Source organism: Manacus vitellinus, unplaced genomic scaffold, assembly GCF_001715985.3.
Source record: "Manacus vitellinus isolate BGI_N305 unplaced genomic scaffold, ASM171598v3 scaffold_15_pilon, whole genome shotgun sequence".
Classification (NCBI taxonomy): domain Eukaryota; kingdom Metazoa; phylum Chordata; class Aves; order Passeriformes; family Pipridae; genus Manacus; species Manacus vitellinus.
Window position 1 is genome coordinate 11,201,558 of NW_021939122.1, and position 19,362 is coordinate 11,220,919.

General features: G+C 48.3%; 2 protein-coding genes across 2 annotated transcripts in view; one reads left to right on the forward strand and one right to left on the reverse strand.

Annotated features, from left to right (window-relative positions):
* The window catches only part of FBXW4 (F-box and WD repeat domain containing 4), a 60,282-nt gene extending 49,730 nt beyond the window's left edge, over positions 1-10,552 (forward strand). The window contains exons 7-9 of the mRNA XM_029958570.1: positions 9,104-9,244; positions 9,400-9,541; positions 9,789-10,552. Coding sequence (XP_029814430.1) covers positions 9,104-9,244; positions 9,400-9,541; positions 9,789-9,905 — 400 coding nt within the window. The 3' untranslated portion in view covers positions 9,906-10,552. The remainder of the gene's footprint in view (positions 1-9,103; positions 9,245-9,399; positions 9,542-9,788) is intronic.
* A 1,632-nt stretch (positions 10,553-12,184) lies between these two features.
* On the reverse strand, positions 12,185-19,211 carry DPCD (deleted in primary ciliary dyskinesia homolog (mouse)). The gene is made up of 5 exons (XM_018069242.2): positions 19,059-19,211; positions 18,275-18,399; positions 17,346-17,479; positions 13,489-13,591; positions 12,185-12,387 (listed from the first exon to the last, which is right to left on the reverse strand). Exons 1-5 carry the CDS (start codon positions 19,096-19,098, stop codon positions 12,283-12,285), a joined length of 507 nt encoding a protein of 168 aa, XP_017924731.1. The 5' UTR covers positions 19,099-19,211; the 3' UTR covers positions 12,185-12,282.
* Positions 19,212-19,362: the final 151 nt, after the last annotated feature.

Genomic DNA, 19,362 nt, shown 5'->3' on the forward strand with positions numbered 1-19,362 from the left:
GATCTCTAGTATATGCTTCCATGGGCCCCTTGATGAGTCACATCTGTCTATGGCATGGGGGGGGGGGCCAAAAGGAATTGGTTGCTGTCTTTCAAATTCCAGCATATGTTGATCTGCATCCATTTTGGGGGCTCTTCAGAGCCTATTGAGTTAACGTGAGCAATTTTCCACAAAGAGGGAGAGCTTGAAGACTTGGGCTCCCTGTACTGTTCTTAAACAGCAAGTGTAACTTGACAGTGGCAGTATATAGCACTGAACACCCTGGTCAGCTGATCACTACTGATGCTTTCATGTTAAAATCCAGTCCTTCTTTACTTTGCATCCTGTCATGCTGAGATTTTTTGATTATGTGGAAGTAGACAAATAAAATGAGAATCTGCAGGTGTAGTTCCTGATTATAAACCTTGCTAAATGTTTTCCATAAAAGCTTTTAATGTAGAAGCTTGACCGAAGATACACAAGCAGACTTCTTAGCATTATGTTCTAAGATAAATTCTGTAGAAGAGCTTTCTCTCCACAGTCTTGAACTCCAAGGTTTATACAGGTTTGACACCCTCTACATAACAAAAGGAGCAAATGGGTTCAGAACTGGAGTTGCTAGATTGAAAGGAAAGGTAACTGACTCCAAGAAGTGTGGGGAGTCTGTTTCACCCAGGCATTTAAAATGGATTTGTCCAGTCACAGAGAAGTGGTCGCATATGTCTGGTAACAGGAGAGACAACCAATAGCAAGTATTATCCTGGTTCTGATAACAGTTTCACAGGATTTGGGGAGAAGAAGATTAATAATAGCATGCTGTAGATGTGGAATACTCTCTCCTGCCCTGTGTTTCTATAGATTCACATGCCAGGCATCTTTTTTTGCCAAGGAAACTCTTCCAGGTTTTGTGGGAAAGAGGCTCCCTACTCCTTTCAGGCTTGGGTTTCTTTCTCAGCATCTCTGTCTTGGTTGAACACAGTTTTAAATCACAACAACCAGTCCAAACCTTGTCCAATGGCTTTCTGGGATGTGCTTACACCGAGTGAGTGAGTGCAAATGTGTGCCTTCCACTGCTTCCACTCACTGCAATAGGGTGATCCACAGGTAGTGCCCTTCCTCAAGTGGCTACTCATTCTCTTTTCCTTGAGGGTCTCTTCCTTTTTTCTTGTTGTACTGTTTCCTCAGCCTATCCACAGATTTCTTTGGTTACTCTTTTTAAAGCATCATGTAAGTGATATTCCCACTTATATATCTTTCTTCCTGAAGTTCAAAGGAAAAAGGGTTGGTGAAGTGACAGACTGGGGTCTGTCATAAGGGGATTTTTGTCTTCAGGCAAACCCTTTCTCGACCTGTTCGTATTAAATCAGGAACAACAACTGTCTTTGGATTTCTAATCTGGTCCATGGGAACTATTCCCTCTGCAGTGAGGTAGGTAGAATGGAGAGTCTGGATGTAGATCTGTGGAAAGGGACTTGAGCAGCAAGACTAATGCAGACAAGTCTCCTGTCTTTGGGAATAAATTAATCATTTGATAAGGCAGAAGGAATTTTCTACCCCAATTCAGCAGCTTTGAAATGTAGGTTTTGATTCACTTGCTCTCTGAGACCTTGGATGTCATTGGAGGCAGGATACCAGGCCTATAGCCTGAACCACTTCTGGAGAAAGCTTGCACTGCAGGGAGCCTCTTAAGTAGTGGTCTCTTGGATGACTTGGATGCCGTGTTCAGAGCTCAGTCTTGCCTGTGCAATATATTCCCATGGTATGCATATGTTCTCAAAACCTGTTGGGGCCTTGTGGTTCTTTACTGATTTCTGTTTGGGGTTTGTTTTTTGACACTGTGTTTCTGAACTCTCTCACATAAGCTGGGCATCTTCTGCCTTCCTTTTGTTAAGAGGGCTCTGGTGCTTCTTAGCATAAATGTAAGACCATTGTAAGAGGAAGAACATACAGATGTTTACCTTATCTCCCCATGGCAGTCTTGGCCCTGTTTCACTACAGGGAAGCACAAGGCCAGCTCCTGCCCCTTTGGATGTGTGCAGTCCAGGGCATGCTGTGGCCTTTGCACTCTTGTTGAGGCGTATTTATGACAACTTTACAAGGCCCTGAACAATCAGAGAGCGTGGGTGGGGGCTGGACACTCCAAGCGCATCAATCAGTTTCATCCCTCTGAGCCAAAGCAAAAGTAATCTTTATTTTTCCCTGGGTTGAGAGAGAATCAACAGAGGCAAGAGAGAAGAATGGGAAGGAGTGAATGAGGAACCCCCTCTGCCACTGGCTAGTGGTAGCTCATTTAAAGAGGTGGCTTTGTTTTGATTTAGACTCTCCATTTTTTTTTTGTCTCCCCACTAAAGGAGACCTGCAGAGCTCTGTCCAGAAAGGGAGCAATACAGCCGCCTGTTCCCACACAAGTGGGGCGAAAGGCTTTGAGAATTCCCTGCTTCTTTTCCTCGCCTCCCTCTTTTTCTCTTCCTCCAAGAAATCACAGTTTGAGAGAACTCCCCCCTATTCCTCCCGTTGGAAAGAAAGACAGAGAAGACATTCTTGAAATTCTTTGCAGAGAAAAGGGGTTAAATGTCTGAATTTGGGGGTCACCATGTTATACAAATTGCAATCTAATCGTTTTTACAAGAACACACGTGTGCTAAGAAAAGGAGCCATGGACAAGAAAGAAAAGGGGATAGACAACCTTTTTTGTCCTATCTTCTTTTTTTTTTCCACCCAAGGTTTTGGACTATTGTCATGTCCTGTCTCTCTCCCCTCCTCACCCCCGAGAGGGAGAACATTGGTTTTATAGTTAAATTGGTTCGTAAAGCAGAAGGGCTTGGTGCCATTTCTGTTTGTTTTCCCAAATAAAAGCCCCAGCAGGGTCTCTTTTGCACCGTTGTGGCTTTATTTGAAGAAACTGGCTTTTTCCCATAGCCCAGCGTGTCAGTTTATCCTCTGAACTTAACCTTACGGGAACCCGAACAACAAAAACTCACAGGGTCCCAGAGCTGGAAAGGTAAAGAAATTGTATCTTTTTATTGGACCATTTAAAACGTGTGTGGGCCAATTCAGAGAAAGCAGAAGAAAAGAAGGCAAAACTCCCTCTTCTGTCTCTCCCCCAACACAGTCTCAGACCGTCGTTGGTGTCATTACCCCCTACTGCCTCGAGTTCCTCCAGTTGCACTGAAGAATTAGAGAGAGGCATTTCTCCTGAAAATCACTTATAGCAGCATCTCTGAGCCATTTTTGAGGTGCTCCCTCAAAATTCTCCAAGCCAATCCCACACCTCCCTGCAGGAATTAGTAGCCTGGTCTAAATGCAGGCTATTCTATGAAGAATAACTGTGCCAAGGATCTATGCTTCTTCCTCTGTACATTACAGATGTTTGATCATGCCTTTCCCTTCTTAGCATAAGTTGCTGTGCGTCCCTTCACTGCCTCAGCTGCTGTTGCAAAGCACCTGGAAGAGACGAGAGCTCAGCTCTTCCCTTTGGTTTTGGTGCACTCTCCAAATTGGTTGACAGAAATTGTGCAAATGCTGTTCCCCAGATAATTATTTTTAAATGGATTTGATTTGTTTTCTTTTCTCTGGTGGATACTCAGATCAAATATCCCAGTGTTTATAACTTTTTACACTTCTTTTTAAAAGTATATGATTTCCACCTTTCTTGTTGCAAGTAGTTATTGGGGCTAAAATATTGGTTTAGAGCTCCATTTGGTTTCTGAATAGTCATCTGCTTATATGCAATGGATTATCCTCTTTGATGGATGATCATGGTTCGCAGGTGAGGTTTCCAGAGCAAATGACTATGTTCTCAATTTTGCACATCTGTTTTCAGCAGATGTTCTGAATTCAGCAGTTTCCTATAATTTGTGTATTTGTATAATATCAATTCTAGTGAATCAGGGTCACCAGAAAGGGAGGGTAGGGAGAAAAGTGTTTATTGTTTCACCCCAGCTTTTGGAGTGTTGTTCTTGTGTATTGGGGACATCTGGACAAGACCTGCAGCAAATGGGCAGGGTACAGGGAGGCAGGTGTAGACTTCTTTTGGACTTCCAACCATCAGGAAAATCCTGAGCTTTTACAGTCACACAAATGATCGCGGCAGCTCAGGAGGCTGTATATGACTTTTAACTTTGTGACAGCAACATTCCAGGGATTATCTGGAAACTAACCATCTGAGCTCTGCCATGACTGATCCTATTTTGTCTCCATATTAGTGCACTGAGAAGGAATAGAACTTTAGCTGTTTTTAGAAAGAAGAACAAGAACTTAAAGAAACCAGCCTGCTTCTTCCCTTCATTAGTAGTTCACTTTGCTTCCAGGCAAGAAGGCTCCTGTCTTCTGGAGGTATCAGAATAGCAATGCTAATGGCTAGATTTCCAGCGTGGAAAGAAAAGAATGAAATGTGGAAATCCTGAAAAAATAGCTTTTTTTTAAAGTAATTTCATAAAGTCTTGTTTTCTGAAGAACATGGAAATTGATGGAGATGAATCAAAGAATTCTCTATAGTGTCTGAACAAAATGGCTTTCATTTTTTGACTTCTCAGTTTGATACATTTCCCAGGCACACAGACTTTGTTTTAACATTTTATTCTATCAGCGAGGAGTCCAGAGCCTGGTGCCAACAGCTTTCCTGTGCTAGGGACAAAATGGGCTGCTGGATTTCCTCTGGCTCTGATCCTTGTGAGCTGGTACCAGAGTATTGCCAATATTATTTTGGTGTGTATAGATGCCTAACAGGAAGTAGGAAGAATTAGGAATATCTGTGAGACTCCTCAGTGCTGGAGGCCTACCTGCAGGCACTGCGTTGGCCCAGGTGATTTGTGGTTAAAGTGCTGAAACTGAGAGCTCTGGCTCTGGACTGGTCTCTCTGGGAAACCTACACTGTCACATTGGTGATTCTGCCTCACAGAGCTCCACTGGTGCAGAGGTGTCTCTGTTGGTGTCACCCAGCACTGAGACTGAACCTGGGCACTATCTGGCCGAGGTTGTTCAGTACAGAAAACAAGCAAAGCTCCTACCATATGCACAGGCAACTACCTGACTTGCCTGGAAAAGGCCTGGGAGTGAAACAGCCTCTACTTGATAGTGCTGGAGGGCCATGGCATGGTGCGGAGGTGGTGTGAACCTTCCATGCTCGGTCTTCACAGATGTTTCCTGACTAACCTTCATGGCCCCTAACAAGGAGGGGGCCTCTGAAGGGCTGAGGATCAGCCACCTGGATTTTGAAAGGTGTTTGGGAGAAAAAGGGACCACAAAGGAAAGGAGAAGGCTGTTCCCTGCTGTGTTTGGCTGGTGCTGTTGATCTCTGTGAGCTGATAAATGAAGTTCAAGATAGTGGTGACATCTCTTTCTGACCCTCATGGAGAAGGTGTTTTCTGTCCATTTAAGCTGTTAGAAACCACTGGTGATGTGCTGCTGCTTTTCAGTTGCCCATTCATGGGTTATCTCGATCCTTTATGGGTTATTAAGGATTAGGTGTGGATTTTGCTCCCTAGGAAGTGAAAACTTTTGGGGTCTGGGGTTTGAGGGCAGGGAGTATTTGGTATAACAAAGACTGGACAATTTGTGGGCACTAACTTGTGATCCCAAGGCTGGAAGAGTTGTGGTGGCAGGGAGTTTGCTTCTCAGCATGGGCTTAGCATGTCTGTGTATGCTGCTGGCTCATAGAGCTAGTCTGGCATGGTGGTAGCTGGTCCAGAGACACCTTAGTCTGCTGAAAAAAGGGGGAAATACTAATCATGTTCTGTTTCTTTATCACCTTAAGTATGTCCCTGCTAGAACACTTGGGTGTTTTGGTTTGTGTGCCCAGTGTACAGCACAGCAGAATTTTTCCCTGGTGTCAGATGGTAAGTGCTTCACTGTAGCAAAGAATACCTTGTTTCTGTGAACTGCTGAGGGCTGCTGCATCCAAGGGCTCCACCTCGCAGCTGAGAGCTGCTTTGGCTGACTTGTTCTTGGGGTAGAAGTGCACAAATCAACAAACCAGCAATGTAATGTTTAATTTGCTGCAGTAACATGAAAGTATCTGTGCTCCTTCCCTGCCTACAGAGAAAAGTGAATAGTTTTTTTCCCCTCCCTTTTTTTCCACCTTTTCTTTGATTTTTGTTGCCTAGGATGGAAAGGGAAGTGGAGTGGAGGGAGGAAAACTGGTGTGACCCTGCTGGGATGCTTAGGGTACCAGTGCAGTGAGGTGTGGAGGCACAGAGGAACACTTGGAGTGAGGCACCTGGGTGGTGTTTATTGCTGCACAGGAAGCTCTGAAAGCAGGAATCCGGACTCTCTGGTTTCTTCTGTCCCTGTGATGCTGAAATTTTTCACTTGGAGACATTACCAGGCCTCCATTAAAAATTGCTACCATCTTGCAGTGCTGCAGACTGAAATCAGGTCTGGGGAATGGAAGACTTGCTTTAGCGTGGCCAGGTTTCCCCTGGGTGTGATGAGTGCTTGTTTAGAGGTGGGAGGTTTTGAGGAGATCTGCTGTGACCCATTTCAAGAGAAGAGGAAGAGGGCTGGTCCCAGTGAGTAAAATATCCCTAGACATGCTTTTGTATCCTGCTACTTTTCCTTAGCACAGAACTCTCTCCCTGAGCTCACTTAGTCCTTTACATACTAAAGGTGTATTAGAAGGGAAAATGGTGGAAAGGAACTAACAGAGGCAGATGTCAGCTAGCAGAATATTCACCAGATGTGCTACTGTGCTGTGTGGCCCATGTGCAGCTGCCTGTCCCAATTTCCTCTCCTGAAGTGCCTGCCACATGCTCAGAAGACCAGTCCAGGGGCTACCCTGCAAAACCCCCAAAAAAAGGCAGCAGAATGCCAAAGGGGGGAGAGAGGGGTCCAAGCTGCTGGTGCTGCCTAGGGTTTGCTGGGGTAGCTCATCTCCTGTGAGTGACTCTTTGCTCCTACATGAGCAACTGGCAGAGAACTCTGCCAGTTGAGCTGTCTGGTTCCTTATGCAACTCACAGGTAGTCCAAGGATTCTTGTCTAGGAGAACAGCTGACTCCTCCTCATACCTCTGCTGCATTTTCTTGCAACTCTGGGCCACACATATAACTTGTAGGAAGAAGAGGTTTTGCAGAAGACTTGAGAAGGGCTGTGTGCATGTCCATCTGTCCTGCTGGCTTTGCAGAACTGCAGATGGAGGGGATTTGTGTGCTTGGAGGGGCAGGGGAGTGCCAGAGCTCAGAGATACGTATCCATGTCTCACTCCATGGTGGATCTGAGGACCTATCTGTGCCAACCAAGCTCCACAGCTCTTGCTCCCGGTGTTGGCACCACAAGTGCTTCAACCTCTCAACCCACAAACAGGTGCAGAGTTGCTGCTGGGTTAGTTTGCAAGTAACATTCCAAGGGTTAATGTATTGTGAGAAGGTTGCAAAGGGCTGAAGCCTGGAATCCCCTCGATCCCTTGCCTGGAGAAACACAAAGTCCAATAAGCCAGCACCCCTGGATTCGTGTTGGGGGGAATTAATTCATGCACTTGATGTTAAAGCTTGTCCGAGAGGTTTGCAGGGGGGGCCATTGCTAGGGCTGGTTGGCCTCTCTAAATGGTTGCTAGGGCCCTGGCATCAAGGGCCAATGTAGCTGCCCACAGCCACGGTCACGGAGGGAATTACACAGCCACAAAGAAATTGTTATTCTACATAATCTGCTCTTTGGAGAGTGACTGTGGGGAAACAGGCTGGCCCCAGCATGCCGCCAGCTCTGTGATCATAGAAGCGTGCTGGCTGCAAAGATCGGCCAGGGCTCGCCTTCTGATCTGGGGACACCAGGGCTCGAGGCGCTAATCTGCTTTATCAGCGATTTCTCTCTCCTGACACAAAGGTGTTTACTTGTTTTAACATCTCCCAGGACTCTATTTCTCCTTTTGTGTGGTCTTTATCCCCCGACGAGGGCTTTAGCCCAGATTACAGACAGAATTAAGGCATTTGGCGATGTGCCTCAGAACTGTGTGATGCTGGATCAAGGAGCAGAAAGTAACAAAATAATGGAGGGAGATGCTGGGAGTGACCCCACTGCGGGATCTGTGCTGTCGGCTTTCAGGATTGCTTCATTGTCCTGAGAACCAAGAGCCTGTTGGAGAGGGGTGGCCATGCAGCAGGGTTTGAAAAGCAGGTGCTTCAAGGTTTATTGTGTCCAGCATTTTTGATGTAGACGGTGTGAGGAGGAGGAGGAGGAAGAAAAGGAGGTCTTGCAATAGGTGGCTATTTCAAGCAGCTGGGTAGATTGTCCCCTCCATTCCCAAGAGTCTGTCATGGCTGGGTGTTGCTGCCTGCTGGGGCAGGTGCAGTGATACTGGGAATGGGCTGTGTCATGTGCCTGATGCAATTTCATATGGTCCAGGGAAGGGGCTCAAGCTTTTTCTTGAACATGGTGAGCTGCTGGTTCTGCACATGAACAAGCAACAGAGTGATACCTCCACAAAGCACCCAGCACAGAGCTTCATAGAGGTCTTGCTTTTGCTCTTTCACTGCAAAATTTAAAAGGAGGAAAGGGTGAAAAAACCCCAAACATCTAGCCTCTGGAAGGTCATCTCCAGAGCCACTTTGGGGTAGTTGCTCTTCATCTGTTGCATTCAGCCCCAGATATTATGTTTCCAGAATGCAATGTAACTAGAGGGGGTTGAGGAGAGCAGACACGGCAGACTGGGTTGGGAGAGTCTGATTTGCCTGTGGATCTGAGCTGTGTGTCAAAGATACAGGGAAATACCCCAGTGAGCAGTATTTTGAAGGATAGAGTATGGGATTGGATTGACCAGGTAAGTGGCTCTTGCAGATTATCTGTAGTTTGACTAAGTTGAGAACTGTCTTCTCTAGAAACAGAGCCCCATAATTCAGAATACTGGTCACTTCTCCCAAGGAAAAGGATCTCATTCTGCTGGGGGTCAGCTGTGCCTGTTCCTTGCCTTTTTCTCTTAGAGCTGTGACTCCAGCTGGTCACCCTTCATGACAGTGGCCCAAACGGTAGCAGAAGCTGGTGGTAGGAGAGGAAAACTGTGCAGGCTTTTGTATTCTGTTGAATCACAGAAATGAGATCTAGAAGACTTCTGTGGTACCATTTGTGCTCTGGCTAGCTGAATTGGAAGAGCTCTTTTACTCTGAATGACTCTTTCTCGGTTGTGTTTCATTGCAGTGGTCAGCTGTTGACCTGTTTAGGGACCGACTTCCACCGTGGAGCTGGAGTCCTTGATGTCTTCTATGAAACACCCTCCCTTCTCCTTTCTTGTGGGTATGACACCTACATCCGCTACTGGGACATACGGACCAGCACCAGGTGAGCCAGCCTGCTGCCACCTGAGGCCCTCGTGAGGCTCCTGGACTTCCCTTGTGCAGTGCCTGGAACTCGACTGTTGCCAAATTAGCTCTTTTGGGCAAATTGGGTGGAGGAGTAGAGACTCAGTCACACTCTGGTTTGTGCTGCCTTTGCAGGAAGTGCGTCCAGGAGTGGGAAGAGCCCCATGACAGTGCCCTGTACTGCATAAGGAGTGATAAGAACCATATGATTGCCAGTGGCTCTTCTTACTACGGCGTGGTGCGCCTCTGGGACAAGCGACAGACTCAGTGCCTGCAGGTGAGTGCTGGCTGGAGGCTGGGCAGCAGCAGAGCTGTTCTCTGGCAGCCCAATGCCCATGTGTCTTTGCAAAAAGAGAGAGAGGCTGCTGGGCCGTCCTTGGGGTGAGCCCACTGTGGGGAACCTAACCTATATATGCAGGGAAAACCTGCTTCTCTCAAGTATCTCAGCCTCGGATCTGTAACACCTACCAGGGTCTTTAGGCTGACCTCTTCTCTGAAAGGCTGATTCTCCTGTTTTCTTGCAGAGCTTTCACCTGTCTTCACCCACCAGCAGCCCAGTATACTGCCTCCGTTTCAGTACCACCCACCTATATGCTGCCCTGGCATCAGCACTGCACGTCCTGGACTTCACAGCCCCCTGAGGAGCACCACAGCTGTTTCTGGTCACCCCAACGCAGCAGAGCTGACACTCGGCTCAGGGAATTGCAGGGCAGGAGAGGTGAGAATGGCCCACAAGGCTTCTGAAGGGACTTTTTTGCCTGCCAGAAAGCTACAATGAAGACTGCACAAAAGGGTCAAACTTTCTCAACCTCACCTGCCTGTTAGTGGAAATAAATGGCCAACTGTCCTCTACCCTTTTTATTTTGTGCAAGTTAGGGTTTGTTTTATTAACTGTGTTACTTTTTTTCTTTTTTTACCCTCTTACTTTTCCTGTGGATACAGTCTTTGGAGGGCAAGTTGAGCCAGAATGCCCTATCAGCTGTGTGCGCTGGTCAGGCTGAGATCAGCCAAGCTCTGAGCCATTTGAAGCAAGTCTAGGCTATGTGTGGGGTGGACTGATTTGGTGGAAGGGAAAGGTCCCTGGACTGGGGCCCACCTTTCTCGTGCACTTTCTCTCCTGACAGCTGCTTGTGTTGTCCTTCACAGCCAAGAGTAACAACTGAGCTAAAAGGCAGAGCCAGCCCTGCTTTCAGTGTGTGCCTCCCCAAGCTGGCTGTAAGGTCAGGCTGTGCACTTGGCAGGGCTGAAATGGTCATGTTTTGCTAAATAAAACTGAAGGGAAACAAAAGAGATGTATATTTTGTTTCAAGTTCCAAAGGGGCTGCAACATTACCTGCTGATTGCAGGGGCCTGGCTGTGTAGGGGAGGTTGGGTTAAGGTAGGTTAGAAGCTGTGTGATAGAGCTCTTTCCCTGGCTAGACCCTGTGACACTGCTACATTGAAGGTATTCCTGGGATCTTGGATTACCTGTCACTTTTCAAACAAGAATTCAAAAAGTAGGATCTGTGACTCATTTGCTGCCTGCATAATGAAGCAGCAAAACAGACTAGTGCAAACACCTGGATGTGATTTACTGGGATCCTGTAAACACATTCAAGTGGGCTCTGCTCCTTTTTGTGTCATCCTTTTGAACCCAACTTGGGTCTCTGAACAACCATAGCTTTCAGTGTGCTCTGTGCTGTCTGCATGGGTGTGGATGAATGTGCTGTGGGTGAATACAGTGGTGTCTGGGATCTGACCCTCCTTGGGGAAGGAGGTGCATGAACCCTACTTGGCTCTGAGTTTAGGTGTCCTGGCTAGGTAAAGGAGAGGTTTGTATCACAAACTGGGAGCATTTCTATGGTGAGGCACTCAGCATGGTGCTTTGTTAGAACTCAACAGGTTGATTTCCACTGTCAAGAGGCTGATCTTCCCTTGTGATGCACAAGAATTGGAGGAGGATGTTTGCTGGAGCCCTGTGCTCTAAGGAGTTTTTGTGGTTTGAAAGCAACCCCACTCAGGGGAGCTATGCTAGGAGCCCATGAGCAGCTCACTTGAAGGTAGGGTTTGTTTGGATAGGAACTGTTCAAGTATGGACTGGGATGGAACAACATTCAGAAATCTAAGCACAGGGGTGGCTGTTGGAGGGCAGTTGGAAAGGAGCAAGTTGTTTGGCTTGTTCCTGTGCAGTGAGGTTTGCAATGGCCATGTTTGTGCCTTCACAGAAGGGTGGGCTACTGCTGCTCCTGAGCTGGTCAGTGACCCAGCCACTGCTTCCCCCTCTGCCATGCAAATGAAGGCAGCTGCCTTTCGGTTCCTGCACAGCCATGTCACTTTGTGCACGGTGAGGGAGCAGCTGTTTCATAGGCTGTGCCCACTCAGGTCTAAGCACTGGTGCTGTTTGCAGAGATACCAGGGTCACCAGAGCATCCTTCTCACTGCACGGAGGACCTGCACAACCGCACAGGAGGGAATTGCTTCCAAGCATATCCCAGGCAGGTAAAGGGGGTGAGGAGGGTATTCTTGTTTTCCAAACATTACTGCCTTTGATGGTGATGGTGATGGTGGCAGACAGAGGGAATTCCCAAGGGGAACTAGCCAGGTGTCATGTTGCTCATGGAGGATGGGGACAGGGCTGCTGGCTGTGGATGTGGTGTGCTTCCTTTGTGTGCTGCAGCTTTCCACAACTCATAGAAGGATCATCCCCATCCCTAGAAGTGTTCAAAGCCAAGTTGGATGAGGCTTTGAGCAACCTCAACTAGTGGAAGGTGTCCCTGCCCATGGCAGCAGGGTTGGGACGAGATGATCTTTAAGGTCTCTTCCAACCCAAACCATTCTATGGTTCTATAAAATGTCTGCATAAATCAGCAGACCAGGCAGCAGACAGATCAACTGCCCTGCCATCTCCCCGGGCCTACAAAGATTCCTCCAAATGGCGCAATTAACAACAGAACTAATTTTTATTAGATAAGGCAAAATAAATACCATGAAGCTGTGCCAGAGAGCTGCCCCTCACCTCAACCTCTGAGCAGCCACTGCCTACTGGGTCTTACAGTCTCCATCCCCACTGTTAGCTGCCTTTATCTTCTTCAGCTCCTTCTGCAGCTGTTCTTCTGCGGCCAGGATCTCCTTCGGCTTCTGGTACTGTAGGACAGAGAGACATTCCCTAAGCACTCCTGGTCAGTCTCTTCTCCAAGCAGACCAACTGGGGCTGGGTGCTACCAGCCCAGCAGGGCCCTCCTGCCAAGGGAGGCCTTGCTGATATCAGCTGCCTCTGAAGCCCATTTGGAGAGGTGGTGCCATCAAGCTAAGGACATTTTCCAAGATCCAGAGCATCTTTTACAGTGCAAATAGAACTTTCCAATTGGCCCCCACCAACCCCTCTGGAATATCCTGTCAAGCAAATCCTTGCTGTGCTCACTAACTGTATGTTCATGAGTGTTATTTATATATATATATTTATATATATATATATGTATAAAATTCTTTTTTTTTTTTTAAATGCAGAGAGAAGTAAGAGTTACAGTTCCTCTGTTCACCCCTCAGAGGCCCCTCGCTCAGCTGCAGTTTAGTAGTGGATGCAGGTGCTTTTTGGCCCGTAGCAAACAGAAGCTCAGGAGCACTCAAGGTGCTCCCCTTGGCCCATCTCCTCTGCACGTGCACCCCAGCTCTGCTGCGAGGTTTCCTGCAGAGGGCATGCCCTCTGGGTAGCTGACTTCTGCATTGAAGAAGACAAGCACCTGCTGCTCAAAAGCATCTGTCTGCTCCTTGCAATAAGGAGCGTGTCTCTTGCTACCACCATGTGTGTAGGAGTATTCCCTCTCTGACACAAAGCAGCAGGTGATTTTTTTTTTTTTTTTTAAGATTGAGAGACCTCTAAGTGCATCAGGTCCTTGGACTCTTATGTTTAGAGCCAAGAGAAACTTATTGTTACTGAGAGTAGAGGCTTGCTCAGGCCTGACAGAGAGGATATGTGGAAAATAGGGCATGACAGACACTCTTCCACCTGCAAGTCACCTTTAGAAGTAGGCAGGGCCCCTCCTGCAGTCTGGGCTCTCCTGGCTAGTGTCAGCATGCCCAGTGTAATCTGAAACTCTCACTGACTGTGTGACAGAGAAGGGGGCTCATCAGTGACCCTCAGCAGATCTTCCTGCTCTGCCTCATTTCCCCACGTGTAAGAATTTTAACTTCTTTGTGGGCATAAAGAGAACGGCAAAGTGCTGTTCTGTGTTGCTAAAACCTCACCGTGATGATCAGGGTGTTGTTGGCATGGGCGAAGCTCAGGGCAGCTGCGTCCAAGGGGAGGTGGTATCGGTCCAGATCAGGAATAGAGAACTTTTTATAGTACCTACAAATGAGAGAGGAGACAGAATTAAGGAAGGTGGGGTTTCTATTTCTCTGCTAGCAGTGCTGAGACACAGACTGCTGTTTTACAAGGTGTAGATGAGCTCCATAGATCTCTCAGGGTTGGCAGGAGGCCCCTGTACCATGTTGTTTGCGTGCCGGTGCCCCCAGGCTGGCAGGAGCACTAGAAACAAACCTCCAAACTGGAAATCAGAGCTGGCAAAGTCCTGAAGTGTTTTGGTGTGTGAGAGCAGGCTTGGTCCCTCCAGCTTGCCCTTAAGTAATAACAGACATGGTTAGGCATAGACTACTCAGCCCTACCAAGAGGTGTCCCTTATCTTTGTCCCTGCTCGTGGCCTCTCGTTCCCTCTAGCAGATCCATTTAGCTTTTGTCAAAACAGCTGTCAAAGCTCTTGTGCTGTATGACTTACTTTTCTGAGTGATGCACCATTTTGTGTTGCAATCCTTCCTAAACCCATCTTTTTGACTTCTTGCTGTTCTTTCTAGATAAACTTCTTGCTTTGGTGGCATGGTGGTGCTCAGGCATAGCCCTGGGAGCAGATCTCCAGGTGTAGCTGTCCACAGTCACTCAAGCCTCTGCTCTGAAGTGTCTCCATGCAGCCCACATGGTGGCTGTGATGCTCACCTGCACTTACAGCTCTCCTAGTTGTTCTTTTCCTGGTTTCTATCCCAGTCTTCCAATAACCTCTCACATCCAAGCAGAGGACGGGGAGGTTTTTGCCAGCTCCCTGTCCAGCCTATGTCTCTCCACCAACCAAACCTTGGGCTTTGCTCAGGATGAAGGAAAGGTGATATGTCTCAGAACTGGAGAGATTAAAAGCTCTCTAGGCAGCAAAGAGATTTCCTAAGACTTTGGGGCCAGAACTCTGTAGACTTGTGTCTGTGTTTGCCTGAGATCTTTCTTGCTTGCCATGGCTCGCCCTGCATCTACTGCTTCTCTACTACTAGCTGGTGGTCCTGTGCTCACCCAGAGGCATGGTTGGATTCTTAATCTCTTCCAACACTCTTGTGGGCAGTCCTCTCCAAGGAATTGGCCTGTGGCCGGTACTGAGGTGCCTGGAGCAGAATGGGAAGAGGCAGTGGCTGCTGTCATGCCATGAGAGGTGGTCCTCCATTCAGCTGGCTGTGTGTGAGGCTTGGCCTCTTTAGCTACCTCTGCCCAAATTGCAGTTTATTTTCCAAGTCACGGTGAAAACAGCTACAAAGAGCAAATGGCTCTCCCGGTGCAGTGGGAGGAATGTACACGGCTTGTTACCGCAGGGCTCAAACCGTTCTGTGTTGTCACTGCTGTCGGTATTTGGAAAAGGTGGCAGACATGGATAATAAGGGAGATGTCAAAGGTTAAACAGCAGAGATTAGATGAACACAAAGACATGTTAAGGAAGTGTTAACTTCTTACCGATTAGACAAAAAAAAAGCAGTACACAGAAAAAACCCACTGTTTCAAAGGGCCTTGGAAGTCATCAATGAAACAGCAGCATTCTGCTGCCCCAGGACTAAGGAGAAGGGGAGAAGAATGGCTTTGGCTGGCCTCAAACTAAAATCTGTGACAAGATCAAAGGAAACCAGATCTGCCTTGCCACCCCCTCCTCCTCCTAACGTTACCACTGCCTCTCGCTACAATAATTGAATCAGGTTTGGCGTTTGGGGAGGTGGCTTTCTGGGTTTGTTTTTAGAGTTTAGTTTAATGGATTTATTTTACAGCAAGAGGTTTTAAGCAAATCCCACTTGAGCAGCCCTTGCCGTGGCCAGAGGGAATGGGAGTGACTGGTGGAAGTGAAGAGCTCCTGTCTGGGCTGGGGAGGTAGCTGATGGGTGGTTATCCCTGCTGATGCAGGCTGATTCTCTGCCCTCGCCTCTCACCCCATGGCCAAGGGCAGTATTACACTCTGAGCATGAGTCCTGGCCTGAGATCCAAAGTACGTATGTGAAATCACCTCTATTATTTTCCTACTGGAAACCCACTTTTTGTCAGCCTGTAGGGAAAACTGCTACTGGTATGCTGAGAATTTAGAGCTGAGCTATTCAGTAGTGACTTGGCAGCCCATCCTGTTACTTGTGCCTCTGGCTGGCAGTCAGCACAGCTCTGCTGCTCAGAAGCAGCGTGGCTGACTTCCAAGTGCTGGAGAGGCTCCGAGGCTTCCTTTCTCTCCCGTAGTGATGTGCGTTCTCTCTGTGGACTCCATGCCTTTGTTGCTATCTTGGAATTAGTTGCTGAGTGTTGCCTTGCCCTGGCTGAGACCCAGGAGAAATGATCTAAGATATCTTGGAGCCTGTACTAAGTGTTCCAGTGCTGGAGTCTGTCCCTGCTCTCTACTGACAGCAACGTCATTCTTGTCCCCAATGAGGTGACTTTCAGCTTTAATTCCAAAAGTCCTTAACAGTCATATGCAGACCATAAGTTGCTGTTAAGTCCCTCGACTCTTTCTGACACTAGTCTATGAGACTGTAAGACTGTAACTCTCTGCTGCCTGTGGGGGAGTCAGCTGATTTCCTGACAGCGGTACAAAAAAAGTTTGCAGTCAAGTAGGGCGTGGGTGAAGCCTCAGTGCTATATTATAACCCTACAGCACCTAAGCAGGCGAGGAAGTTCCTGCATACACACTACTATCAGTAGGACTGGGGGTAGATAAGCCTCGTTGTGATGGTATGTGGTTGGATTTAGGATCACATACTCTGTTCCTGTTCTAGCTCCATGTGGCTGATGGAATCTCATTCATCTTTTGCTACAAAGCCCTCCCTACTAAAGTGCCACTCTTCTGTGAGTTCTTCTGCGTGCATTTAGGCCAACATCTTTCTGCATTACAGCTGGAACTGCTTGCTGTTTTCATGGGGTAGGCTCTCCCTTCCCAGCCTCCTGCTTTTGAGCCTCCAGGTGTGCTGACGTGAAGTGCTCGAGCAGCCGCTCACCGGGAGACTCGCGTTGTGCCGCGACGTGAAGCAGCCGAGGGGCCGCAGTTCTGTGCCGACAGCACCACCTACAGCCACTTCCAACATCCTCCCTTGTGCTCCCGCGGCTCGCTCCCTGCCCTCCTTCCCAATACTACCGCTCATCCTGGCTTATCTGAGCATCTACATGCTTTGGGGCACAGTGCATGTGTCGTTCCATGAGAGATACCATGTACTGACACACTAAAAGATGATGCTTAAAAGCATTTTCCTTTTCTTTTCCCTCCAATCTCAAATCTCTTTTGGTAGAACACCACAGTGCTTCCTTTCCAGATTCAGTCTGTCTTTTTTTCTTGCTACTTACAGATCGTGTCATTGGCATTGTGACTACAGGACAGGTTTAGGCAGGGAGATCTGTCTGTCTGAGTGCCCCCGACTTTGCTGGATCTGCTGCATTCTGAGATGCAGTGACTAGATCAAAGTGTCGTGTCAGAGGGAGATGATGGAATGCTCTACCTTCCAAAGGTCTGCAAGGCTCTTACTTTATTTTTTTAAGGCAGCAACATCTGACAGGGAAAGGACAGAGCAAACACCACACTACTGGAACCAAGAGATGAATTTGCAAAGGCCAGTGCAGAGCTTGAGGAGCTCTACTGTAAATGTGTCTGGTGCAGCTGGGAGTGGAAATTGGGTAGTAGGAGACATCACTGCGGGGTGGGGCCCTTCAGCCCTTGCACACAAGGGACAGAAGGCAAGAGGGGATAACTCCCCTGTACAATCACTAGTTTGCTCTCTGTGCCAGCCCACCCCGAGGGACTGCCAGTACTGGCAGTTCTGTCCTTACTGACTTCTTGTTGGTGGTCCGGATGACACAGCAGCGCTGCTCCTCCTCCACTGAGACGCTGTAGACCTCCTTGGGGTAGGGCAGGTTACGGATCCGCCACTGGAAGCTGCTCAGGGTATCCTTCCTCATGAAGACAGGCTACAGCAAACACGTACCTTTAGCAAGGCCCCTCCAGCTGCCTTCTCTCCTCCCTGCCCTTTTCTTCCTGTACTACCTTGTGAGACTCCACATGGGAGTAGCTCTTCTTTCACACTGGAACATTAGGGAGTAACTCAAGAAGCTGCCTGAGCACCACTTTCCTAGAACTAGTGCTTTGCCTTTGCCCAGGGCACTGCCTGCTCTGCTTGCAGGAGGCTGAAACTTCAGCAACGGAGTCTTGCTGAGGGTTACAGTGAAACTGGGCCTCTTCCTCACAGGCAACCAAATACTGTGCTCTGGCTGTTCTAGGGACCTGCTGGATTCAGTCCTGGCTCTGCCCCAGTTTACTGTGCTTGTGTTTTAGGTCTGTAGAAAAGATGGTGAGAGACAAAAATGTCTTCCCTCTAAGCCAGAGGGGTGTGAAGATGAAACAGGCTGTACTCTGCTATGCACTGCCTGTGTTGGCCTTTCATTTCTGTCGCCTCTGTTTTCCATCCCTTGACTTGTCCCGGCACTGGCTCCCCTGTCAGCCTGCTTTTTCAGAAGCCAGGACAGTAGTTGCCCAACACAGCAATACAGTTTCTTTACTTATGGAAATGACAAATCTCTTGAAGACCCCCAAAAAACCTAGGCTGTACCTTCTTTCTACCCAGCCCTGCAGCTTTGGGATGATGCGTAGCTGAGTGCTGGGCACGTTAAGGCTGTCTCTTGGGCTGTGAGTGATCTACCAACTACTGCTGTAAGCACAAGACTAGGTAATTTTAGATGCAGTGGTGCCTGCAGATCCTTACATACATTTGAGCTGCTCTCCGTTATGAGCTCTGACTCCAGTGCTCCCAGGAGTGGCGAGGTCGGCTCTCCCACTTCTACCTGCCACTTGCCAGAGCCCCCGAGAGTGTTCTTCTCTCGCCATTTTCTACCTGTGGAAGAGACAAGAAGGGTTTTCATTATCCTGCTCTGTAACAACTCCAGCAAATGACTGCCAAAGCTGCCCAGCAGCTGAGATGAGATGAACACGTGTATCTTAATTCCAGTAATTTCCACTCTGGTGTGAGTGGATCTGCTAACCAGCTTATTCCTAAAGTTGGAAATTCTGTACCGAATGCCTCTCTTTTTTGCTACTGGGTGCTGAAACCATGGCAGGGTTGCAACAGGTGCCATGCTGCAGCTGATGTGGTTTTGGACAAGAGCCATAATTGACACCGTGCTTTTTTGCGGTTGCAGAAGCCACCAAAAAGCATATTTCAGCCCTGTATGTGGTACAGACTCAGAGCCAGGAAACCACAACGGCAATACCATTTAGTCCATCCAAGTTTGTTGTGAGAAATGAGGTGTTTGGGGAAGATCCTGGGCTAAAGCAAGATTGGCTGTGCCATGGAAGTCAGAGAGCCCTGGCTGCAAACGGAACTGTACTTATGTGCCTATAAAATCCTGCTACAGCCATGCCTATCTCCCAAGATATGTACAGGCAATTTGTTCCTGACCAGGCGGTCTCTCTCCATACCCCAGCTCTGAGCGTGCAGACCCACGGCCCTGTGGTTCTGTCCCGACCCACGGGACAGCTGAGAGCAACACTTACTCATCAGCTGGCCGGTCTTGATGTCGTACTCTTCAGCCATCTCCTTCCCATCCTCGAACAGGTAGTGGATCTTTCGCTTCCCTAGAGGCAAAGCAGATGGTGAGAGCAAACAGGGATACACCTACCCCTGGGTGTGACGCTCTGTCCCGCTGTCTGGGGCACTATCCCATTGTCCAGGACCCCATCCCACTGCCAGGAGATACAGAGGGGCACTGCCCAGTGTCCCTGCATTGACGGCCTTGTGTCCTTCCCTGGGGCCCTGCCCGGGCTGCGGGGCTGTGCCCGGCAGCGCTCCCCTCTTCGC

Excerpts from the sequence above, each read along its gene's own strand:
- DPCD (XM_018069242.2), bottom strand. The coding sequence starts at position 19,098 with ATGGCTGAAGAGTACGACATCAAGACCGGCCAGCTGATGA. Across the intron at positions 13,592-17,345 it reads ATCCGGACCACCAACAAGAA|GTACTATAAAAAGTTCTCTA; the intron begins GTCAGTAAGGAC and ends TCTCATTTGTAG. Across the intron at positions 12,388-13,488 it reads ACAACACCCTGATCATCACG|TACCAGAAGCCGAAGGAGAT; the intron begins GTGAGGTTTTAG and ends TCTGTCCTACAG.